Raw genomic sequence first — 26296 nt, forward strand, 5'->3', positions numbered from 1 at the left:
CTCCTGGGAGGAGTGGCAGCTCCTGGCCCCCGCCCAGAAGGACTTGTACCGGGATGTGATGTTGGAGAACTACAGGAACCTGGTGTCAGTGGGTGAGGAGAACTCCCCTGTGTCACTTAGAGGTGCCTGGGCACTGGCCTTTCCTCTATCACTCAATGAAAGCTTTGCCATCGCTGTGGTCTTGAGAAGAGTCCGATGTTTGGTCCCCTTTCTTGACCCCAGACAAAGCAGTGTAATCTTTTCTATCCTGAAAGAGAATCTTTGCATGTGAGAGATTGGTCGTCTCTAAAATGTAGTATTTTCCCATCTTGACCTACTGTACCCCAAGTCACTAAGCATCTAAGTCTTCTGTCATTTCTCATGAACAGGGTGTCAAGCTACCAAACGAGATGCACTCTCTGTGTTGGAACACAGAGACGAAGCATGGATGAAAGCAGAGGATGAAATCCAGGATAGAACCCGTGCAGGTGAGTGAGTGAGAACCAGCAAGGGGAATGGTGGAGGAAGTTACATTCTAGTCATGAAGACAAGGTGTCACAGCAGAGAGGGTGTCTGAAGATACCTAAACAGCCCCTCCTCATACTCCTTTCCCCAGATGAGAACTGTTTTTCTTTGTGGCTATTTAGCTTTCAATAGGCTGCTTTTCTCTCCTTGGATCTTCCATTTATTTCATCTTACATCTTTATAATTTTCTTTTAAACTGGGATCATGGAGGGGGCACCTGGGGGGCTCAGTTGGTAAGCGTCCGACTTCTACTCGGGTCATGATCTCATGGTTCATGGGTTCGAGCCCCACATCAGGCTCTGTGCTGACAGCTCAGAGCCTGGAGCCTTCTTTGGATTCTGTGTCTCCCTCTCTGTTCCTCCCCTGCTCACACTCTGTCTCTTTCTGTCTCTCTAAATAAACGTTGAAAAAAATTTTTTTTCAATAAATTGGGATCATATGATCAACAATAAAGAGTCACCCCTGCTATGTCATCTTTAAAACACTTTTATTTCATACCGTTCTCATGAGACAATTTGTTACTGTCTTTTTGCCTAGGGATTGGGAGGGTTGACAGTCATCTGCAAGAGCACTCTCAAAACCACAGATTTCTGAAGAGCCTTCAACAATATGGAGAACAGAGCACATTTAGAAATGCTGTTCACCTGAGCGAATTACGTTTTGCCTTAACACAAAATCGTGTGTTTGACTTATGTAGAAAAGCTTTGAAATCAAGTTTAAGTTTAGTTAACCAGAAGAGAAGATATGAAAAAGAGAAAGCTGATGACTCTAATGGAGACGAGAAATCTTTTCTACGTGGTAATCATGAACGTTTGTATACTGGAATTGAATTCCCCGAATGTGCGAAACACGTCAGCACTAAATTCCAAGTCTTTAAGCATCGGAGGACTCCTGACACGGAGAACTCCCAAGCATGCATCGAAGGTGAGAGAACGTGCATCAGGAGGTCCCGGCTCCTTTACCGTGAGGGCGGTCGCGGAGGAGAGAAGCCCCGCGGGTGTGATCCGTGTGGGAGATCCTTCTCCAGAAATGTCACGTTCACTAAGCATCAGAAAACTCCCGCACCAGACAGAGTCTGTTTGGCCAACGACTGCAGAAGAGGCGCTAGCGCGAAGGGCAGCCTTGCTGTGCCTCAGCAAACCCGTACGGCAGAGCGGTCCTACACGTGTGGCGAGTGTGGAAAAGGCTTCGCCATGAAGCGCTATCTGATCGCACATCAGCGAACTCACAGTGGAGAGAAACCTTATGTCTGTGACGAATGTGGAAAAGGCTTCACCGTGAAGAGCAACCTCGTTGTGCATCAGCGAACTCACACAGGGGAGAGACCCTACATGTGCACTGAATGTGGAAAAGGCTTCACCATGAAGCGTTACCTTGTTGTACATCAGCGAACTCATACCGGAGAGAAACCGTATACATGCGGCGAATGTGGAAAAGGCTTCACTGTGAAGAGTAATCTCATTGTGCACCAGCGATCTCATACTGGCGAAAAATCTTACATGTGCTCTGAGTGTGGAAAAGGCTTCACCACAAAGCGCACCCTCGTTATACATCAGCGAACTCACACAGGAGAGAAATCTTACCTATGTAATGAATGCGGAAAAGGCTTCACCACAAAGCGCACCCTCGTTATACATCGGCGAACTCATACAGGTGAGAGACCCTATGAATGCAGGGAGTGTGGTAAAGCCTTCAGCCAGAAGATCTGCCTCATACAACATGAGAGGTGTCATACAGGAAAGACTCCCTTTGTGTGTGCTGAGTGTGGCAAATCCTACTCTCACAAATACGGTCTCGTTACGCATCAGAGAATTCACACGGGGGAGAAACCCTATGAGTGCAGTGAATGTGGGAAAGCCTTCACCACAAAGTCAGTACTCAACGTCCATCAAAGAACTCACACAGGAGAGCGACCCTACGGATGCAGCGATTGTGAGAAAGCCTTCTCGCACTTGTCAAACCTTGTTAAACATAAGAAAATGCACACGAGAGAAACGGGTAGATTCAGTCAGGTTGGAAATTCCTTTAACACAGAGTCGGGGCTCATTACTTAACGAGTGAACTCGTGCAAAACAAAAGCCCTTTGAATGTGATGCCTTCTGTGGCAACCAAGACTTCGTTAAACATCACTGTTTCCAGCAGATTGGAATGTCGTTGTGTCCCTGCCTGTTGTCATATGTGTGCCCTGAGGAGATCAGAGAACTCGTCCAGGAGGTAAACCTGGTGAATACAGTGAACGTGGTGCCTTCCGTGATCCTTACCTCGTATTTTCTGTCAATGAAAACATGTTGGAAAAACTCATGCATTGAGCATGGAGACGCCTTGAGCAAAACTTGCTAGTTTCATTATATTCGGAGAAGTGGATACTGAGCCAAATTCTGTTGACTACAGAGACTAGGAAGGCCTTCAGTGGGAAGGTAGATTATTATCAGGGATCGTCGTAGATCATCAGTGAGCTTATTGTTCGTAGAAATACCATTTTAAAGAAATTCATGTTGACCATGACCATGGGAAAGCCTTTACCCAGAAAGAAGACCTCAGTGAGTGTCGAGAGTCCACACTGGAGCAAAACTTTAGGAGGACAGTATGACAGGATGTCAGTGATACATCCTGCCTTGTTTGGTCAGGTATCATACAGAAATTAAAACTCTATGAACATGCTAAGTGTAGAGCACCTTTAGTCAGATATCAGAGAACTCGTGAAGGAATGAAGTCCTGTGAAAGTGGAAAATATTTGAATGCCTTTTTAAAAAAAGGTTTTTTAATGTTTATTTTCAGAGAGAGGGTACAAGTGGGGGAGGGACCGGGGGTGGGGGGAGCGGGGACAGTGGATCCAAAGCCAGCTTTATGTGGACAGCAGAGAGCCTAATGCGGGGCTCGAACTTGCAAACTGTGAGATCATGACCAACTAGGCCAAAGTTGGACGCTTAACCAACTGAGCCACCCAGGTACCCCTGTTTGAGTGCTTTTAAATATTGCAAGTCTGACCTCATTGTATACATCAGGTAATTCACCTCATGTGCATTTTCAGATGATACTTGGGAACCCTTTTCTAGTTGCCTTGTCACTAATTCCATAGTTTAAAAGTTAGTCTGCTTTCTTCATCATTGACTAATATTTATTGTTCTATGGAGTGTTCTAGGACTACCCTGTATTATATGATTTGTAAATTTAGTGTTTTGAAGTCTTTTTTTTTATTAAAAAAATTTTTTTTTTTAACATTTATTTATTTTTGAGACAGAGACAGAGCATGAACGGGGGAGGGTCAGAGAGAGAGGGACACACAGAATCTGAAACAGGCCCCAGGCTCTGAGCTGTCAGCACAGAGCCCGACGCGGGGCTCGAACTCACAGACCGTGAGATCATGACCTGAGCCGAAGTTGGACGCTTAACCGACCAAGCCACCCAGGCGCCCCGAGTATTTTGAAGTATTTTTTATTTTTAATTTTAACGTTTATTTATTTTTGAGACAGAGAGAGACGGAGCATGAACAGGGGAGGGGCATAGAGAGAGAGACACAGAATCTGAAACAGGCTCCAGGCTCTCAGCGGTCAGCACAGAGCCCGATGTGGGGCTCAAACTCACGGACCGTGAGATCATGACCTGAGCCGAAGTCGGACGCTTAACCGACCGAGCCACCCAGGCGCCCTGTATTTTGAAGTATTTTAAAAGGAAACTTTTAAATTTATGATAGCAGATATTTGTACTTGCTTAACTCAGTTTTTAATTATGACCAGATATTTTATAAAACCACCTTCCAAGTTTTTTTTTTAATTTTGTTTTTTAATGTTTATTTACTTTTGAGAGAGAGACAGAGCACAAGCGGGGGAGGGGCAGAGAGAGAGGAGACACTGAATCTGTAGTAAGCTCCAGGCTCTGAGCTGTCAGCACAGAGCCCAATGTGGGGCTCAAACTCGCCAATCAGGAGATCATGACCTGAGCCAAAGTTGGATGCTCAACCAACTGAGCCACCCAGGCAACCCCCAAGTTATTTTTGAAAATGTTTAATTTGAAATCATTTTAACTTAGAAGAAATTGCAAGATAGTCCAGAGACTTCCCTAGTATCCTTTACCTAATGTCTCCCAGTATGTAAACCACATTTTGTTGTTGAATCTAGGAAAATGACATTGGTAGTGTACTGTTAGCTAAACCCTTAACCTTATTTGGATTTCATTAGATTTTCATAGTTTTTGTTTTGTTTTGTTTTTTTAGGTTGTAATTCTAAGCAGCTTTATTACATTATAGAGAGTCATGTAAACCACTACCACAACCAGGATGTAAAACTGTAATCAACACAGAGTCTCTCCCTTTTTATGTTCATACCCTTTATCCAGACCTACCTCCTGCAACCGCTTACATTTTCCATCAGTATAACCGTGTAATTCTATGAATGCTATAAAAATCATTTTTATAACTGGATTTTATATATTTTGTAGATATATTGTATTTATATAATTTTATAATTTTGATAAAGGTTATTACAATATTATTGACTATGTACAAATTTATAATTTTTTATTAATAGGGAGCATGTAAACTTTTCATGTTTTTGTCATTCGCAAATTGCTCTGAAGACTTACTTGAGTTGCTGGATGGTTTTATTATCGTGAGTAGTACACATACAAATGTGTTATTACTGACACATTTTATTAGTAATACACATGACCAGTTTATTTTTCCCTTTATTTTTTTAAATTTTTTAAATTAAAAAAAATTTTTGAGAGAAAGAACGCACGTGAGCAGGGGGCAGAACGGGAGAGAGATGGAGAGAGAAGCGGGGCTCACCTGCAGCGCAACACAAGTTCACCCAAAGTGGGTCTCGGGCTCACCGATGATGGGGCTTGAACTCATGAACCATGAGATCATGAGCTGAGCTGAAATCTGAAGCTTAACTGACTAAGCCACCCAGGTGCCCCTTTCCCTTCACTTGAGATTTCCTGGTTTCAACTGTTATAAAGATGGAATGAAATCTGCATACGGGGCTTTGTGTGAACATAAATTTTAATTCCTCTACAATAAATATTCAAGTGTATGATTGTTGGGATGTATGGTAAGTTGTGTTTAGCCTTTTAAGAAACTAGTCTCTTCCAATGTCCCTGTGCTCTTTTACATTCTCACCAGCAGTGTATGAAATACTGTTCCACATCCTCTCCAGCACTGGGCATTCAGTATACTTGGCCCTTGAATAATGTAGGGGTTAGGGGCACCGACCCCCACGCAGTTGAAAATCCGCATATAACTTTACTAATAGCCAACTGTTGACCGGGAGCCTTACCAATAACATAAATAGTTGCTTAACACATATTTTGTATATTGTATGTATTATATACTGTATTCTTAAAGTAAGCAATAGAAAAGAAAATGTTAAAATCAGACTTTTGGGGAAGAAAGAAAAATACCATATGATTTTACTCATACATGGAATTAAAGAAACAAACGAATAAAGCAAAAAAAAAAGACCAAAAAACCAGACTGTTAAATATAGAGAACAATCTGAGGGTTACTAGGAGGGGAGGTGGGTAGGGGAATGGGTAAAAACATGGGGATTAAGAGTACACTTATGGTGAGCACCATGAGTAATTTATAGAATTTATAGAGTAATTTATAGAATTGTTGAATCACTGTATTATACACCTAAAATTAGTATAACACTGTATGTTAATTATACTGGAATGTTAAAAAATTTACAAAGCCTAAGAAAAACAAAAACAAGGAAGAGAAAGTACATTTACAGTGCTTTACTGTAAAAAAAAAAAAAACAACCCTGCATGTAAGTGAACCCATGCAGTTCAACCCCACGTTGCTCAAGGGTCAGCTGTAGATTTTATTTTAGCCATTCCACTAGCAGCGTAGGAGAGACTCAGTCGCTCTCCATCCTCACCAGCACTTGGTATTGTTGTTGTATTTTACATTAACCATTTTATTAGGTATATAGTAGTAACCGATCTGGAGCTTAACTTGGGTCTCCCTAATGGCCAACGATATTCCACACATCATTACTACTATTATTACAGACTTATTTATCTTATAACTGGAAGTTTGTACCTTTTGATCACCTTCACCCGTTTCATCCACATCCCACCCCCACCCCTGCCTGTCACAACCAAATTTTTTTCTGTATCTAGGAGTTTGGGGGTTTTTTTTAGATTCCATATATAAATAAGATCATACAGTATTTGTCTTTCTCTGATTTATTTCACTCAGCATAATACCCTTAGGATCTATTCATGAGTCATATATGACAGGATTTTCTTCTTTTCTTTTTTTTTTTTTAAGTTTATTTATTTTGAGAGAGCACAATTGGGGGCAGGTCAGAGAGAGGGAGAAAGAGAGAATCCCAAGCAGGCTCCACGCTGTCAGTGCAGAGCCCAACCCGGGGCTCAGCCTCACAAACCGTGAGATCGTGACCTGAGCTGAAGCCAAGAGCTGGATGCTTAACCAACTGAGCCACCCAGGTGTCCCAAGGTTTTCTTTTTTATGGCTGAATATTCAGTTGTGTGTGTTTGTGCCTGTACCACATTTTTTAAATCCATTCGTTTGTATAGGACACTTAGCTTTTGATGCATGGCTATTGTAAACAATACTGCAGTGAACGTGGGGGTACGGCTGTGTTTCTGAAACAGTGACTCCATTCCATTTGAGTGGATACGGGAGAATTGGTGGATCATATTGTAGTTTTGTTTTGAATTTTTTGAGGAACCTCCGTACTGTTTCACAGTGGCTGCACCAGTTTACAGTATGTCTGTAGGTTGTTCATGAAGAGACATCTCTGATTTAACAAATCACCTACTGGTGTACATTCATACTGGTATTTGTTTCTTTTGACTGCATTACAAAACTACTTTCCTAAAAGTTAACGTCTAAAGACATTTACCAATTCTGTTGTGTGGGTCTAGGGTTGGATTGTCTAGTGTGGGCTGTTTCGACTGGGGCTGCACGAGCTAGATGGCTTTTTTTTTTTTTTTTTTTTTTTTTTTTTTCACACGTCTAAGTGTCCCTGGAATGGATGGGGTCATTCACAATCTCATGCTGCAAGAGGCTAGCCTGGGCTCTAGTATAATGTGTTAGAGGAGCTTCAAGAGAACCATATACCATACCTCACTGAGCAAGTCTGGTTCTGTCCTGTTTGTTACTGTCTTATTGGACACATTAGTCAGAGTCCCTAGGAGGGGATGCTATCCAAAAGTGTGAATATAGAGATGGAAGGATAAATTTATTTTTTTAAATTAAATATGTTTATTTTTGAGAGAGAGAACAAGCAAGCGAGGGGCAGAGAGAGAGGGAGAAAGAAAATCCCAAGCAAGCTCTGAACTGTCAGTGCAGAGCCGGATGTGGGACTCGAACTCATGAACTGTGAGATTGTGACCTGAACCAAAGTCAAGAGTTGGACGTTTAACCGACTGAGCCACTCAGGTGCCTGCGAGAGTAAATTTAAGAATCACAAGAGTGTTTTATTTCCTTACATTTGTCAAAATTTATACCATAAATATCCTTGTACATGTTTGTTCTCAAAAAGATTAATTTCTACTGAATCAATTCTTAATATTAATCCCTGGCTCAAGGAGAATGAAAAGCTTAAACTGGATAATTGCAGATTGTACTCTAAAAACATTTTACTAATTTACATACTCTGGTCTGAAGCCTGTCGTCCTAAACATACCAAATACCTAAAACTTATTAAATGTGGTGTGCATCTTTTAAACTTAGAACTGTGATAAGCATGATAATAACCTCAATTAATTCAAAGCTGTACATGGTGGACAACAGTTACCTACTATGCAGATGAGAAAAAATAAAACTTAGGCTTAGCATAAGAGTGCCTTTATCCACATGGCCTCGCCACTGTGAATGTTGCTCATCATGAATGTTAAGGTTTAAAATGTTTTTGTTTCATGTTTATTTTGCATTTATTTGAATATTAGATGCATTTTAAAACTTGTTATGAGTACTTGCGACTTTTAAAAGTAAATGGCCTGTTTATTATTTAGTTATTTAAAAAATTAGGTTGGCCTTTCTCTTATTCCTTTTGTAATAGGGTGTGGAAGAGTGGATCTCATGTATTGATCATAGGAATGGAAACTGGCACATTGACTCTGGAAAAGTTTGGCGGTTTCTCTTACACACACACACACACACACACACACACACACACACACACACACACACACTCAGGCCTTTCCTGTCCTTTCCCTCCATTCTTCCAATATATATGACAGGTTCAGTTGGATCCAAATTTAGGATTTATATTGCTGTGATTGTTGATGCTTTTCGCAATTGACACATGTGGTATAACATTCTTTTTTTTACACAACTTTTATTCTTGTGGAAGCTGTCACAGTTGCCTATTCCTGGCCACTGGTCCTCAGAGCCCTGCCTTCCTCTGGACCCAGGAAAAGCTCAGTGTGCAGCCTAGGCTCCGCCCTTCCCTGGGCATTGATCTTCTCTCACTTTCGCTGGCCTTAGTGGCCTTCCCACCCCATTACTCTTGCCCACGCCTAACTGGCGCGTTCCAGCGGTTTTCTTTCCTAATCGGTGACCGTCATCCCTGTGCCCTCAGAGCTTCTCGAACGTTGTTCTCCGTCCAAAAGTCGCTTCAAACCCATTTCTGCTGGAAACTCCCCCGAGGAGGCTTCTGTGAGTTCTGTGCTGTACAAATACCTCCACTTCCTGTTAACAGGACCACGCCAACCGAGCCGTGTCCTAATTTTAATTTTCCAGTCCGCTCGCTGAAAGGGATTTTCCCCGCACCGTTTTTTGCCTGGCGTAAGCTCCAGCTTTGCGCCTCCCACCTGTGCGTTTCTGCCCGGACTGACGGGCCCTTTCACTTTCCCAGCCGCCCCTGCCGGCGGGCGCGGAATCGGGCTCTTGGCGCCCCGTAGGGCCGAGATCCAAGATGGCTGCCCCCACGGGGCATGGCCAGGGTGCGGCCATGTTGCCGCAGCGGCAGAGCCGGGGTCCGGTTGTCTTTTCTCCAGAAATGCTTCAGACCCTTGTTGGCCGCAGCCCCGCGGTGCTGAGGGACGCGGACGAAGTTCAGCGAAGTAAGTTCAGGTGCCGGTCGGTCGCAGTGGCGTGTGGCGAGAATCAGGTGCGTTCGCGGACTGTGGCCGGGGAGGGTTCGTCAGCGTCTGCCTGGGGTGGGTGGAATTCTTGCGGGAGGAGACCGTGGGTGGGTGTTCTTCCGTGTTAGGGTGTGCGCTTGCGGTGCCCGTGGTCTCGGTCAGGAGGTGCTCTCGTAGCTCGTGGGTAAAGATTTCTCGGGAACAGCGACCGGGTGCAGAGGGCACATTTGGGGGCCGTTTACTCGCTGGGGCTCAGAGATTGCGAGCGGGAGGGTGGTGGCGGTCAGCTGCAAGTGGAGCGGGTTTTGTTCGGGGCTCAGAGACGAGCTGGTTCGGGGCTCACGGGTCGGGGTCCGTGGAGCTCACGCGGGGGCCGCCGGGTGCGTCGGGGGTGCGGGTGGGAGCGTGGGCTGCGCCTGGAGGCGGGGGGCTCGGCCGCGGCGTGCGGAGCTCGGGCCCGGGCTGCCGCCAACGACAGCGGGTGTGCGTTCCCGCTTCTGCCCTTTCGCCCCGGGTCCTTTTTCAGCTCCGGTTTTTTGGCAGCCGGCGCCACTTCGTACCCTCGGACTCCCAGGAATGAAAGTTTTTGCCGAGATGAACGAGCCAGCCTATCTAATAGCAGTTTTATGTTGAAGTTGCCGCCTTTTCTCTTTTGTCCTCCGAGATTCCTTGCACATTCCTCTTGGATGTTTCTTTTCAGATTCTGACCCAAGTAAAATCTCTTACCAGACTGTACGTTCTTATCACACTGTACGTTCCGTTCACAAGGGATAATCCTTGTCAACATTTTAGTAGATTTCAATTTGAGGCTTTTAGATTATGTGCTTAATATTTATAATTCAGATAAGTTGTGTAAATGGTACTATGATTTTCTCCTTGGCCTCATTTCATATAATAAACACATTGTTTTTAACGTGTGAACCGGTGATATTGTGAGTGGATTCGTATTAAGCATTTGCCTATGTATAATCTATATAGAGATGAAATGTTTGAGATGTTTAGGTATCATTTGGGGGACAGTTTATGATTATGCATTTATACCCTTGGATTTGTTCCCCAGCCTTTCGTTTCCAATATAAACTGTTTATTTTTACTGCAGTTGTAAGCGTGTTATTACTTTCTGACTCCCTTTTCCTTATCATTTTCTGTAATGTAAAAGATCAATTAACTGTAAATATTTATTTGGTACTTGGCCACCCTACTAAATTCTAATTACAATATCTTTCTCTCCACCCAACATTTTAGTGTGGAACATTTTCACACATACATACTGAAAGAATTTTAAAGTAACCATTCATATACCTACCACCTAGATTTTACCATTAACTTCGGACTAGACTAGCTCTACCACTTAGTTACCTGAGCCTCTATCCATCTTCTTTTCATGAATCAGCCTTCTTGTTGGTTTTGGTGCATTTTATTTTATTTTTTTTAATGTTTATCTATTTTTGAGAGAGAGACAGAGCACTAGTGGGGGAGGGGCAGAGAGAGAGGGAGACACAGAATCGGAAGCAGGCTCCAGGCTCTGAGCTGTCAGCACAGAGCCCGACGAGGGGCTTGAACTCACCGACCGTGAGATCATGACCTGAGCGGAAGTCGGCCGCTTAACCGACTGAGCCACCCAGGCGCCCCTTAATCTGATTTTTCAATTCCATTGTGTGATGGGTGTGACCTGTGTCTCTTAACCACTTGGCAAAAAGAGAAGTTAAACTCTCTCCCTCAGGGTTGTTTTGAAGATAAGTGTAGTAAAATACCTAAAATTGTGGTCTGTGATGGCAGGAGCCTAGTGTATTTGAGTAAAAAGGCTGATAATTTCCCCATATTTATGGTTTTGTGCTGTGTAAAATTTGTATGTGTAACTCATTTTCTCTCTCCCTACCTCCTTCCTTACTTCTCTCTCTTTTTTAAAGTAAAGTTGTGAACTTACATTAATGATCTAGTAACAGCAATTTAAATGTAGAATGCCAATAATTTTCTGACTTAAAACATAAGTGCTCTTATGAAAAAATATAATGAGGTCATTTTTAAATGACCTCTCAAATATTACACTGTTGTCAGTATTTCTTTTCAGAAGTTCTTAGAAGTGGATTTTTCCGTTACTGGTGATACTTTTATTGCCTAAGTGAATGTTAGGTGTGGTTGGGTGGCTAAGTCGATTGAGCAGCCGCATCTGACTCTGTGTTAAGCCCGAGTCAGGCTTGTGCTTCGTGTGGAGCCTGCTTAAGATTCTCTCTCTCCCTTTTCCCCTCTTCTCTGCTCGGGCTTTCTCTCTAAGAATAAATAAATAAATAGGTAACTAAATAAACTTTAAAAATGCTAAATTATCCCCATGAAATGTCCTGCTCTTTAATACTGACCTTGACCTGTGTATGCTTTAAAATGGTCTAGATTTTTTTTTTTTTTTTTTAATTTTTAGAGAGAGTGTGAGTGGGGGAACAGGGCAGAGGGGGAGAGAGAGAGAGAGAGAGAGAGAGAGAGAGAGAGAGAGAGAGAGAGAGAGAGAGATTGAGAGAGAGAATCCTAAGCAGGCTCCATGCTCAGCACAGAGCCTGACACAGGGCGTGTTCCTAAGACGCTGGGATCATGACGTGGGCTGAAATCAAGAGTCAAGACGCCCAACCAACTGAGCCATTAAAAAAATTTTTTTTTTAAGTTTACTTATTTATTTTGAGAGAGGAGAGCAAGCAAGTGGGGTAGGGGCAGAAAGAGTAGGCAAGAGAATTCCAAGCAGGCTCTGCACTGTCAGCACAGAGCCCTACTCCGGGCTTGAACTCACCAACCTCAAGATCATGACTTGAGCTGAGATCGAGGGTCAGTCGCTTAACCAACTGAGCCACCTAGGCGCCCCTAGAATTTTTCTATTTAAATGTTGTAGCCAGCCACCTGACTAAAGATGTACACAGACGTGTTAGGTGAATACTGATGATTTGCCTCTTTCTATGTTCAAAAGTCATCTCTGATCATTTTTTCAAAGTGTGTGGTACTGGGTAATGTTTTCAGATGTAAATTCTCAACTCCACCTTTGTAGATAGAGTGTGAAAGCCCGAGAGAATGGTCAACAAGTGGATCTGGCTGTATTCCCACAAAACTATTTACAAAAGCAGGTGGTCTAGGCCCTGTGTTACTGACCCTTGATTTAGATGATTATGTGGCTTTTGCGTTCTCATTTGGAGTTGGGCAAGTAGAGCCCATGAACTGAATCTGGGCCTGTGCCTGTTTTTGTTAATAAAGTCTTATGGGAACTCAGCCACACCTGTTTTGTTTTTTTTTTTTAATATGACTGCTTTTGAGCTATAGTAGTATAGTTGAGTAGTTGCTACAGAAGCCATGTGCATTATATTTGTTTCCCTTTTAAAATGTAGTTATGTATGTTTAAAAATATATATATTAGTTTTATTCACACTAGAGATTGCAAAATAACATACAGTTTGTATTTGTCGAAGTATTATGGTAATTAGTACTTTTATATTCTTCTCTGTCTATACAGAGATTTTACTTTTTTTTTTAATTTTTTTTTTTTTTCAACGTTTATTTATTCTTGGGACAGAGAGAGACAGAGCATGAACGGGGGAGGGACAGAGAGAGAGGGAGACACAGAATCGGAAACAGGCTCCAGGCCCTGAGCCATCAGCCCAGAGCCTGACGCGGGGCTCGAACTCACGGACCGTGAGATTGTGACCTGGCTGAAGTCGGACGCTTAACCGACTGCGCCACCCAGGCTCCCCTATACAGAGATTTTAGAACAGTTTTTCATTCACCACTTCTATGTTATATGCTGCCATGGAATACTTTATTTTTTACTTTATTTATTTTATTTTATCATTAATATTTTTTAATGTTTATTTTTGAAAGAGAGAGAGAGATACAGAGTGTGAACGGGGGAGGGGCATACAGAGAGAGAGGGAGACACAGAATCCTAAGCACTCCAGGCTCTGAGCTGTCAGCACAGAACCCGACGTGGGGCCTGAACCCCTGAAACTCGAGATCATGCCCTTAGCCAAAGTCTGACACTTAACTGACTGAGCCACCCAGGTGCCCCTGTCATGGAATATCTTAACTCTTCATGTTTTTTTTTTTTGTTTTTTTTTTTTTTCAACGTTTTTTATTTATTTTTGGGACAGAGAGAGACAGAGCATGAACGGGGGAGGGGCAGAGAGAGAGGGAGACACAGAATCGGAAACAGGCTCCAGGCTCCGAGCCATCGGCCCAGAGCCTGACGCGGGGCTCGAACTCACGGACCGCGAGATCGTGACCTGGCTGAAGTCGGGTGCTTAACCGACTGCGCCACCCAGGCGCCCCTAACTCTTCATGTTTTTAAAACCTTCTGAGAGATGATCATTATTATGTTTCCAGTTGGTACTGACTGACTTCAACTCTTATTTACCAGTTTTATTTCTCTTGACTCCTTGCTCCTCTGCTTGCATTGGAAGATCCTTTCCTTTTGCTTGAAGAACCTTCTTATTTGCTGTAACACAGGTCTTCTGATGAAGAATACTGTGTGCTTTCGCCTGAAAACTCAGTTCTATTTCCAAAGAATGTTTTTGCCAACTATCCTATACAGGTTTATACTTCTAATACTCTACAGAGTATGAAGAACTGGATGGCAATGAGAAATTATGAAGACAATGTGTTATTATTTGCTTATTAGCATGATGTTCTCAAAACCAAAGTGTATGTCCCCTAGGATGTAAAAAGACTTGCAGAGGTAGATGGACACGCATGATTTAAGAGAAAAATGTGTATCTCTTACTGTCTGTGTGTCCTCTTTCCTAAAAATGATGTGCCTGAGGAGGCCCCTGCCACTTGGCCCAGAGCACTTAATAAAAAGACCGATTTTTTTTTAATTTTTAAATTTTAGTTAACACACTGTGCAAAATTGGTTTCAAGGAGTAGAATTCAGTGATTCATCACTTGCATACCACAGCCAGTGGGGGGCGCCTGTGTGGCTCAGTTGGTTAAACATACAACACCCAGTGCTCATCCCAAGTGCCCTCCTTAGCACCCAGCACCCATCTAGCCCATCCCCCACCCACCTCCCTCCGTCACTCCTCAGTTTCTTCTCTATCATGAAGAGTCTCTTTGTTATGCCCAGAATTCGTGATCCCCAAAGACCACCAGGGAGCCGAGTCCGATGCAAAAGCAAAAGAGCCTTTATTCGAGCTAGCTCGAGCTCAATCCCCTACCTGCACTGACACAGCGGTGAGATACCGGGGAGAGAGAGCGAGTTTCAAAAGCACAAAGGTTTTATTGGGGTCTAGGGGCAGTTGGTGAGGTAATGGCTGTGGCCTCAGCCGACTGGCTGGGGAAGGGTCGTGGCCTTGGCCGATTGGCTAGGGAAGGGTGGGAGTCCTGTTACTCAAGGGGAGGAGGCGTGGTTGGCCGGCATAGGCCCGCCCCTTCATCTTGTGGTTTTTTCCCTTCTCTTTTCAAAAAGACAGATCTTTGGGGGCCTTGGTTTAAGGTGAATGCATAGCGACAGTGACAATATTTGGGCCTAAAGAGATTGTGCCGCTCAGAGTAATTTGCTTTTCAGCCTGTAGGTGCTGGCTCCCCAGGGACAAGAGGAATCCAGGGAAAAAGGAGAAGATTCCAAGACTTAGGCATCAGCATTTCTGGGGAAACCTTTGACTGGAGACTGAGATTTTTGAACAGAAATTTAGAGCTGATCCAGAAGAGCTAAAGACAGAGCATCCCGGTTAGCAGCCATTTCCCAAAATCAGAAGAAGATGATCCAGGCCCAGGTGACTTTTGGTTTCTTTTATTCTTTCCTCCCCCTCCCCCAATGGATTTGTAGAGGCCTGTAGAAAAAAAAAAAAAAAAATCAGTGCAATTAAACAAAAAAGTTTGAATTGAGAATAGCAGGATCTGGAGAAATCTGGGCCAAGTAGGATCAGGAACATATTTTTCATAGGATTCATACTTTGTGGCTCTTGTTGGAATATATGTGATTGTGCAAGACCCTGTAGGTCACGATACCTGTCAATGTTGCACATATCTCTGACAGCCATCATGAGAGAATCTTGGTAAGTTACATGGCAGGCATTAATTACTGTGATCTGTTTCTACTGCCAACACTTCTGATACCAAACATGTGAATTTTTTCATACCAACGACCAGTTCCTCAACTCTCTAGACACCACTGTGTACAATCTGATTCAATCTTGACGCTAACTACCTGGAGTTACTGTCGTACTCCACAAGTTTATAGGGCTCAGTCCCACAAGACTGACCTCATTACAGATGCCAAGCATTAGGTGCCTAGGGTACCCATACTTCTGACTTGGCTACAAATGGGCAGTTCCCACAATCCCTTCCTTGGGTTCGAGAATTCACCCCAGTGGCTCACGTAACTCAGGAAAACACTTTACTTCACATTTACCAGTTTATTATAAAGGCTACAAGATGGGAACAACCAAATGGAAGAGAAGCATAGGGCAAGGTATGGGAGAAGGGGCGAGGACCTTCCATGCCATCTCCAAGCAAGCCACCCTCCCAGCACCTTGATGTGTTAACCAACATGGAAGCACCCCAGCCCTGTAGTTTAGTGTTTTTTATGGAAGTTTCATTATGTAGAGGCGATTGATGAAATCACTGGCCATTTAGTGATTATCTCAATCTCCAGTTCCTCTCCCCTCCCTACCCTGGGGTAGGGCTGACACTTCCAGCCCTCTAATCAATAGCTTGGTTCTCATAGCAACCAGCCACATCCTTAGGGTATCTAGGGGCCCACCAGAGTTACCTCGTTAATATAAATTCGGGTATGGTTGAAAGGGGCTTGTTACAAATAACACAAGGTGTCCCTCCCACCGCAAGCCCTTCTAAAGGCTTTAGGAGCTTTGTGCTAGGAACTGGAGATGAATACCAAATATATACCTCTTATTATATCACAGTATCACAGGCATCGACTGTGAGGAGAAAACAGACTAGTTCCTTGAGGGAATGTTAATGTTTCATGACACATAGGTTTGAAGTTCACATAGGTCTTTGATCGTTCTTCATAGATCTGTTGTGGTGAGTAAAGGCCTTAACTGCCCTTACTTCTCATAAATGTAAAAACGTGGTTCCTGCAGCTGTTTCTTCATTGTTTCTATTGTAGTGTTAACTCTGCCTAATGGTATGCACACATACATATATATATTCGTCTATGTACATCTATGTGTCTATAAGTATATTTGTAGTTTTTTTTATAAATTTGCTTGATCATTAATCTCTTTGCTTTATACATGTATGATACGGTTCCTTTATTTTGTTTAGTATATTAACCACTGAAATTAGTATGGGTTTTCTGGTGATTCTAGCATATCTGCAGTCTTCATCACTGATTTTGGTATTGGTTCACATGCTCGTGGTGAACTTAGAAATCTGTGTTATTCATCTACGTACTTCCATATTGGCAAATAGATGCTCAAATTTATACAGATGTTCTTACACCAGCAAGAGGATTTAATGGTACATATTACAGAAACTTTCTCTGATTTTCAACTTTGTTTGATGAGGAGAAGACTGCACAGTAACATAATATTTTACAAGATTTCTTATTCTATCACCATGTATTAAAGAACAAAAACCACCAACTTCCTTTATGGTGAAATGAACAGAATAGTTTCCCTTATCCATTTTTTACATATCACTGAAAGAACATCATTTCATTAAATGTAACTGTGTTATAACAGGAATCCCTGACATTTGAGGACGTGGCCGTGGGCTTCTCCCGGGAGGAGTGGCGGCTCCTGGCCCCCGCCCAGAAGGACCTGTACCGGGATGTGATGCTGGAGAACTACAGGAACTTGGTGTCCGTGGGTGAGGACGACTCCTCTGTGTCTCTCACAGGGTGCTCTGCCAGTGGTTTTTTTCTTTCTCAGCTACTTAACTTTTTTTTTTTTTTTAACGTTTATTTATTTTTGAGACAGAGAGAGACAGAGCATGAACGGGGGAGGGGCAGAGAGAGAGGGAGACACAGAATCGGAAACAGGCTCCAGGCTCTGAGCCATCAGCCCAGAGCCTGACGCGGGGCTCGAACTCACGGACCGTGAGATCGTGACCTGAGCCGAAGTCGGACGCTTAACCAACTGAGCCACCCAGGCGCCCCTACTTAACTCTTTAGTACTCTGACATGATAGATTCTCGCATCCTTTTCTTCTCTCAGACAAGAGGATATAATGTCCCCTCTCTTGAGAGAAAAGCCTTGATGTTTACAGATGTGAAACATTGTTTATTCCCTAAAATGTAACATTATGCCCTCCTGATATACCCCAGGCCACGGAGTCGTCATCTTCTTCTTCTTTTTTTTTTTTTTTTTTGGTTATTTATTTATTTTGAGAGAGAGAGAAAGTGTGAGTCAGGGAGGGGCAGAGAGAAGGGAGAGAGAGAGAGTCCCAAGCAGGCTCCGCACTGCTGGCACAGAGCCCAACATGGAGCTTGACCCGGGAACCACGAGATCGTGACCCGAGCCACAGTCGGACGCTGAACCAACTGAGCCACCCCGGTGCCCCAACCACTGAGTCCTCTATCATTTCTCACCAACAGGGTATCTCGCCAGCAAACCAGATGCACTCTCCAAGTTGGAAGGAGGAGAACTTTGGACAACAGAAGATGAGATCGACAGTCGAATCTGCCCAGGTGAGTGAGAAGTTGTCAGGGTGGGGGGTGGCTGCAGAAGCAGTACCCTGGTCAGACAGAGAAGGCGTCACAGCTGTGACAGCCCCTCCCCACATCTGTTTTCCTCTATGGGAACTCTTCTTCTCTGTTGAAATTTCGAGGAAAATATATCCCTTTTTTTCTTTTGAGATCTGATCCCTGTTCCCTGTTTGCTTTATATACTTCTTGTTTTTGTTTGTTTTGCATAGTCATCTTCTTCCTCGGACTTTCTAATCTTCATCCACTGTGACAGTGTCTCTCCTGCTGTGAAATTCCACTTTCCAGGCCTTTCTGGAAAAAAACAACTTTGACTTCCCCACTTTTTTCTCACTACTATGCCTGCTTACCAGGAAATAATGATTTCCTTCCATAACTTCTGACTATTCCTTTGATACTTGGTCTCCATGGTAACCTAGCTTTTGCTGTGCATTTATGTCGTTTTTTGTCCCCACCCCCACCCCGGGAACCCCTGAAGTTCTCCATACTTTTGTTTTCGTTTTCTTCTCAGTTCTCCTCACTCTTAAGTTTCCTCCATTCCCGTGAGTCAACCTCTTTCTCTTTTCTTAAGATGTCCAATTGACTTCTCTCTCAATATTGTCTAATGCATGCTTTCATCCTATATATTTTACCCTTCTTCATGGCAGCCAGCCGTAACTTCCCATTCTGTGTGTGAGCACAGGAATCATCTTCTCTTCATCCTTTTTTTAAAATGCAGGTTCTTGGGGCGCCTGGGTGGCGCAGTCGGTTAAGCGTCCGACTTCAGCCAGGTCACGATCTCGCGGTCCGTGGGTTTGAGCCCCGCGTCGGGCTCTGGGCTGATGGCTCGGAGCCTCGAGCCTGTTTCCGATTCTGTGTCTCCCTCTCTCTCTGCCCCTCCCCCGTTCATGCTCTGTCTCTCTCTGTCCCAAAAATAAAAATAAAAAAAAAAAAAACGTTGAAAAAAGAAAGAAAAAAAAAAATTAAAAAAAAATAAATAAAATGCAGGTTCTTGAGGTGCCTGGGTGGCTCAGTCGGTTGAGCATCCAACTCTTGGTTTCGGCTCAGGTCGTGATCTCGCGGCTCAAACCACAGAGCATCGGGTTCTGTGCTAGCAGCACAGAGCCTGCTTGGGATTCTCTGTCTCCCTCTGTCTCTGCCTCTCCCTTGCTTGTGCTGTCTCTGTCTTTCTCAAAAAATAAATAAATAAACTTAAAAAAAAATAAAATTTAGGTTCTCTTTGAGTTCAACACAACTACACATTTTAAATTGTCCCCATCCTGGCATTACCTTGAATGTTTTCTGCTTGCTGAGCTCTCAGAGGTTATTTAATTAACAAGAAAATATCTTTTTTAACATGCCACATGATTGCCAGACCAAACTAGGTCATAAGTTATGTCTGCTTCAAATGATTTCCTTCATGGTTTTGTTAATTCAGATTTTCCTTTAATTATTAGATGTTATCACTGCATTTATTTTCCTAAAGCTTTTGTTTTCACATGATTTTTTAAAAATTTTTATTATTTATTTTTGAGAGAGAGAGAGACAGAGCACGAGCAGGGGAGGGTTAGAGAGAAAGATGCAGAATCCGAAGTAGGCTCCAGGCTCTGAAGCACTCCCTGACATTGTTGTTGTTGTTGTTGTTGTTGTTGTTGTTGTTGTTATTGTAATTCAGTCACACCCTGATACTGGATGTACCCATGTATTATTACTTTTCAATTTGTAAAGTGATGGCAAAATGGGGCACCTGGGTGGTTCTGTAGATTGAGCGTCCAACTTCGGCTCAGGTCATGATCTCACAGTTCGTGAACTGGAGCCCCACGTCGGGCTCTGTGCTGACAGTTCGGAGCCTGGAGCCTGCTTTGGATTCTGTGCCTCCCTCTCTCTCTGCCCCTCCGCCACTCACTCTCTCTGTCTCTCTGTCTCTCTGTCTCTCTCTCAAAAATGAATAAATGTTAAAATAAATAAATAAATAATAAAAATAAATTTAAAGTGATAGCAAATGGAATTTCTACTAATTTTTCAAGAACTTGAGTCTGATTTTTTTTTTATTCAAGTATAATTAACATACAATGTTATATTAGTTTCAGGTGTACAATTCAACAATCTAGGGGTGCCCGTGTGGCTCACTCGGTTAAGCATCCGGCTCTTGATCTTGGCTCAGGTCATGATCTCACAGTTCATGAGTTTGAGCCCTCCAGTAACATAAAGCCTGCTTGGGATTCTGTCTCTCCCTCTCTCTATCTCTTCCCTGCTCTCATGTGCTCACTCTCTCTCAAAATAAATCAACTTTAAAAAAAATCTCACATTTTAAGATGTGATTTCACATTCTAAGATGACATCTTCACATTTAGCATGCGTGTTTCACAATGCATGCTAGATTTTCCCCTCATTCTGGACTTCAGTAATATTCCTTATTTTAGTGAGAGACATTTTGTCCAGCAGCCCAAGCCACACAATTCCTGAAGTGATCCTCGAGTCCTCGCTTTCATTAACCTCTTCCCACTTCTCCCGTTGAGCCCATCAGTGAACCTTATCTTTTCTTTAAATAGATCTTGATTTCCTCTACCTCTTACTTCTCCACTGCTTCTTTAACTGTGTTTCACAAACTGCAATTGCCTTCTTTAATCCTTTGCTTCAGTTGTCTATACCTAGAATAAAATCAGGATGTTTTACAGATTTAACTCAATGCTGATACTATCTACCTGGAAAGAATGTCAGATCCTATAAGCTAAAGGTTCAGTCCACAAGTCTGTCCCTACTTCAGATGTCAGTTGCAAGTCCAGATTGTTACCTATGCTTCTGTCCATCTGGCTATAAATTGTAGATTCCCATGTCCCCCTCTTTGGGTTCAATTAATTTGCTAGAGTAGCTCACAGAACTCAGACACTTGTGTTTGCCAGCTTAATAAAGGATTTATAAAGGATACAGATGAACAGCCAGATGAAGAGGTACATAGGGCAAAGTATGAAGGATTTCTGAATGCAGGAGCTTCTGTCTCCATGGAACTGGGGTGCACCACCCTCCTGGCACACGGATGTCTTTACCAACCCAGAAGCTGATCAGATCTTATTTAAGAGTTTCTATAGAGCTTTTTTAAAAAAAATGTTTATTTATTTTGAAAGAAAAAGAATGAGCAGGGGAGGGGGAGAGAGAAAGAGAGAATCCCAAGCAGGCTCCGTGCTGTCAGCACAGAGCCTGACATGGGGCTCAATATCACAAACCGTGAGATCATGATTTGAGCCAAAGTCGAGTCAAGAGCTTAACTGACTGAGCCACCCAGGTGCCCCGAGAGTTTCTGTACAGCTGTAATCTCTAGTTCCTCCTGCCTTTCCCTTTCTTGGTGGGTGGGGCTGAAAGTTCCAACCTTATAATCGCTTGGTCTTTCTGGGTACCAGCCCCATTTCGTGGTTGTGTAGGAACCCTATGCTAAATCGCCTCATTAGCATAAACTCAGTTGTGATTGAAAGGGCTTGTTATGAATAACAAAAGAAACTCCTGTTAGGACATTTAGAAGCTCTGTACCAGGAACTGTGGATAGAGACCAAATGTATTTCTTATTATACCACCTGTAGGATTGTCACTTAAAATAACTACTTCACATGAAGGCCTTTTTAAAACAGTTTTATTCCAAACTAAGATTATGAGAGATGACAGAGTGATTCATTGTTCTCTTCTCTCCTAGAAATCAGGAAAGTTGATGATCCCCTGCAGTGTCAGTTACAAAATCGAAGCATTCAGAAGAGTGTGGAACAATGCTGTGAACATAATACATTTGCAAGCATTTTTAACCAGAGTGAAAGTGATTTTCTGTTGAAACAAAATTATGATATGTTTGATTTACGTGAAAAACCTTTAAAATCAAATTCAAGTTTGGAAAGCCAGAGTATAAGCTGTGATTTGGAGAACTCTGCTGAGTTTCATGAAGATGGGAAATCCCTTCTTTATGGTAACCACGAACAATTTTATAGTGTAAATAAATTTCCTGCAGGTGTAAAACCCATTAATAATAATTCCCAGGTCATGAAACAACAGAGAACTCAAAATACGCAGAAAGCCCATGTATGCAGTGAATGTGGGAAAGCCTTTGTCAAGGTGTCTCAGCTCACTGATCATCAGAGAGTTCATACTAGAGAGAAACCTCATGGATGCAGTATGTGTAGGAAAGCATTCTCCAGAAAATCCAGGCTAATTGAACATCAGAGAATTCATACAGGACTGAAACATTATGAATGCACTGAATGTGACAAAACATTTCCTAAGAAATCACAATTCAACATACACCAGAAAACTCATATGGGACAGAAGCCTTATACATGTAATGAATGCGGGAAGGCGTTCATCAAGAAATGTCGGCTCGTTTATCATCAGCGAACTCACACAGGAGAGAAGCCCCATGAATGCAGTCTGTGTGAGAAAGCCTTCTCTACAAAGTTTAGTCTCACTACGCATCAGAAAACTCATACAGGCGAGAAACCATATATATGCAACGAATGTGGAAAAGGCTTCATTGAGAAGAGGCGTCTTGTTGCACATCATCGAACTCATACTGGCGAGAAACCTTTTATATGCGATGAATGTGGGAGAGGTTTCACCCTGAAGAACAGTCTTCTCACACATCAGCAAACTCATACAGAAGAGAAATTGTATACATGCAGTGAATGTGGAAAAGGCTTCTCAATGAAGCACTGTCTCATCGTACATCAGCGAACTCACACAGGAGAGAAACCCTACACATGCAGTGAGTGTGGAAAAGGCTTCACCTTGAAGAGTCCGCTCATCAGACATCAGCGAACACATACGGGAGAGAAACCCTATGTGTGTGGTGTATGTGGAAAAGGCTTCACCATGAAGAGTGATCTCATTGTACATCAGCGAACTCATACTGCAGAGAAACCATACATATGCAGTGATTGTGGGAAAGGCTTCACCGTGAAGAGCCGCCTGATTGTACACCAGCGAACTCATACGGGCGAGAAACCCTACATATGCAGTGAATGTGGGAAAGGCTTTCCAGCAAAGATACGGCTGGTCGGACATCAACGAACTCACACGGGAGAGAAGCCCTATATATGCAGTGAATGTGGAAAAGGCTTCACAGAGAAGAGTCATCTCAACGTGCACAGGCGCACTCATACAGGAGAGAAACCCTATATATGCAATGAGTGTGGCAAAGGCTTAACTGGGAAAAGCATGCTCGTTGCACATTTGCGAACTCATACCGGAGAAAAACCGTATATATGCAGTGAGTGTGGAAAGGGCTTCACCATGAAGAGTACTCTAGGTATACATCAGCAGACTCATACCGGAGAGAAGCCATACAAATGCAACGAATGTGATAAAGCCTTCCGGAAGAAGACCTGCCTCGTACAACATCAGAGATTTCACACGGGAAAAACCTCCTTTGCATGTGCCGAATGTGGAAAATTTTCTTTGCGCAAAAATGATCTCATCACCCATCAGAGAATTCACACAGGAGAGAAACCATTTGAATGCAGGGAATGTGGGAAAGCCTTCACGACCAAGTCAGGGCTCAATGTTCATCAAAGAAAACATACCGGAGAGAGGCCCTATGGATGCAGTGATTGTGGGAAAACTTTTGCCCACTTGTCAATCCTTGTTAAACACAAGAGAATTCACAGATAGTCACTTTGGGAAAACCTGTTGCCAGTTGTAGGCCCTCAACATAATATTTTGCAATGAAGAATGAATGCAAAGAATGGTATTATCTTTAGTGATCAGTTGTGTCACATTTTATGTTGACAAAAAACTTACAAAACTGCTCGCGCAGTCAGCCTTGATGAAAATATCTTAGGACGTTATACATCTAAAAAGTGTTGACTAAGATAGATTCTATGAATGTGACAGACTAGGAAAGCCTTCGGTGGGAAGAAGACCTATCACGTGATCATCACAGATCATGAACGACTAGGAAAGCCTTTGCCCAGAAGTTAAGACCTCAGTAGATGTTAATTCACACTAGAGAAGTACTTTCCTATGGTAATAAATATAGTCCGGTCTTGAAGTAACGTATTTGCCAGGAAATCCACACAGAAATAACTTAGGAACACGTTCAATGTGGTGGACTTTAGCCAAATACCAGACAACTTAAGGAAAGAGGCCTTGGGGAAATGATGCATGAGAGCATTCTGTCATATGTCTAACATAACAGATAATACACCTCTCAGACACTGAGAACAGGATACCTTCAGCCATATGTCTGACTGCCTTGTCATTGATGTTATCAATTTTAAATCTTGGCAGTTACTCTTATCATGTATTAAATTTTAATATGTACAACGCAGGAGTGTTCTATGCGTGTTCTCTGCCTGTTTCATTATATAATTAACCCTTGAGTTTCTTTGTTCCAAGTTTAATTGTTATTACCAAATACTTGAAGTACTTCAGAATGAAACGATATATTCATATGTGTAACTCAATATATTTGGATGTGTTTAACCAAGTTTATAAGCAGCATCAAGTGGTTTATAAAATTAATGTAAATGCAACGTTTATATAACTTCTAATTTTTTTTAAGTTTATTTATTTTGAAATAGAGACCGAGATGGGAGAGGGCAGAGAGAGAGGGAGAGAGAGAGAGAGAGAGAGAGAGAGAGAGAGAGAATCCCAAGTAGGCTCTGTACCATCAGTGCAGAGCCCAGTACGGGGTTTGAGCTCACGAACCGTGAGGTCATGACCATCAGATGCTTAACCGACTGAGCTACCTCCGCGTCGTATGTGACTTTTAATTTTGAAATAAGTTTAGAATCACAAAAACGAGTATTTCTGAGATTTCCTAAATGCCCTTCAGCCAGCTGTTTCCAAAGGTAAAACCTTACATAACCGTAGTCCAGTATCAAATAGAGGAAAGTGAAATTATTATACTACTTTTAACCACAGGATTTACTTGGATCTCACCAGTTTTCACATGCACTCATTTTTGTTTTTTATATGTAGTTTTAAGAAACTTTATCACATATGTAGGTTTCTGTAACCAACACCACAGTAAAAATTCAGAATGTGTTGTCGACACAAACTCCCCATGCCACCCCTTCATAGTGACACTTTTCCCTGGCATCAGAGATTCTATAAATTTGTCATTTATAGAACATTAATTAGAAAAGTAGAGTCATTTAGCACTTACTCTTTGAAGTTGGCTATTTGACCTTATGAGATAATAGGAAATATATAAGTCTCTGCCCCTTGTGGCCAGCTGCCCCTGGTTGCCGCCACACGCTCCTGAAGCCCTTGTAAATTCCTAAGTGATGAGTGCATTCGGAGCAATTTTTATTCTAATGAGGTGACTCTGGGTGGGCTCCTGCAAGGCTTCCGGATGAGGACTGGATGAGGACCAAGCCATAATTAAAAAGTTTGCAACATTCTGCCCAACACCCATCCTCCAGGGAGGGGAGAGGGAAATTGAGTCAGTAATTGGTCGGTCCTGAAGAAGCCTCCATAAGATCCCCAAGGATGGGTGAGCTTCCAGGTAGGTGAACACAGCCAGGTTGGGGGAGGGCAACATAACACAACTCCACCAGGACAGAAGCTTGTGCTTGGGACCCTTCCAGGTCTCATTCCATGTGTCTCTTCATCTGGCCGTTCACCTATATGCTTTAACCTAGCTTTTAATATAATTTTTTTAAATTTTTTTAACGTTTATTTATTTTTGAGACAGAGAGAGACAGAGCATGAACAGGGGAGGGGCAGAGAGAGAGGGAGACACAGAATCTGAAACAGGCTCCAGGCTCAGCTGTCAGCACAGAGCCCGACGCGGGGCTCGAACTCACGGACCGTGAGATCGTGACCTGAGCCGAAGTCGGACGCTTAACCGACCGAGCCACCCAGGCGCCCCTAACCTAGCTTTTAATTGGTGTCCGTGTTTCTCCGAGTTCTGTGAGCTGCTCTAGCAAATCAATGGAACTGGAGGAAGGAGTTGTGGGGAACTCCCACTTGGAAGCAAGTCCGAAGTTGTAGGTAACCTGGGGACCTACTACTGGTCCCTGGGTATGAAATGAGGAGGGGGGTTCATTCGTGGGGCCGAGCCCTTCACCTGTGGGACCTGACACTCCGGGTAGCTCGTGTCGGGATGGAGTTACACTGCAGGGCCCAGCTGGTG

General features: G+C 43.0%; 2 protein-coding genes across 3 annotated transcripts in view; both read left to right on the forward strand.

Annotated features, from left to right (window-relative positions):
• The window catches only part of LOC109252909 (zinc finger protein 432), a 35600-nt gene extending 32859 nt beyond the window's left edge, over window positions 1–2741 (forward strand). The window contains 3 exon segments of the mRNA XM_019425377.2: window positions 1657–2549; window positions 2552–2634; window positions 2636–2741. Of these exon segments, the coding sequence (XP_019280922.2) occupies window positions 1657–2549; window positions 2552–2634; window positions 2636–2693 (1034 nt within the window). The 3' untranslated portion in view covers window positions 2694–2741.
• Window positions 2742–8779: 6038 nt separating this feature from the next.
• ZNF615 (zinc finger protein 615) lies at window positions 8780–24689 on the forward strand. 2 transcript variants are annotated; one of them, XM_019425372.2, is made up of 5 exons: window positions 8780–9593; window positions 15101–15308; window positions 17241–17367; window positions 18094–18186; window positions 21866–24689. In XM_019425372.2, exons 2-5 carry the CDS (start codon window positions 15294–15296, stop codon window positions 23824–23826), a joined length of 2196 nt encoding a protein of 731 aa, XP_019280917.2. In that variant the 5' UTR covers window positions 8780–9593; window positions 15101–15293; the 3' UTR covers window positions 23827–24689. The 2 variants fall into 2 exon arrangements, with proteins under 2 accessions (XP_019280917.2, XP_019280918.2); XM_019425373.2 differs by having other exon boundaries at window positions 8780–9546.
• The last annotated feature ends 1607 nt before the right edge of the window (window positions 24690–26296 follow it).

The sequence above is a fragment of the Panthera pardus genome, unplaced genomic scaffold, assembly GCF_024362965.1.
Source record: "Panthera pardus isolate Hobbes unplaced genomic scaffold, ASM2436296v1 HiC_scaffold_18, whole genome shotgun sequence".
Taxonomy (NCBI): Eukaryota; Metazoa; Chordata; class Mammalia; order Carnivora; family Felidae; genus Panthera; species Panthera pardus.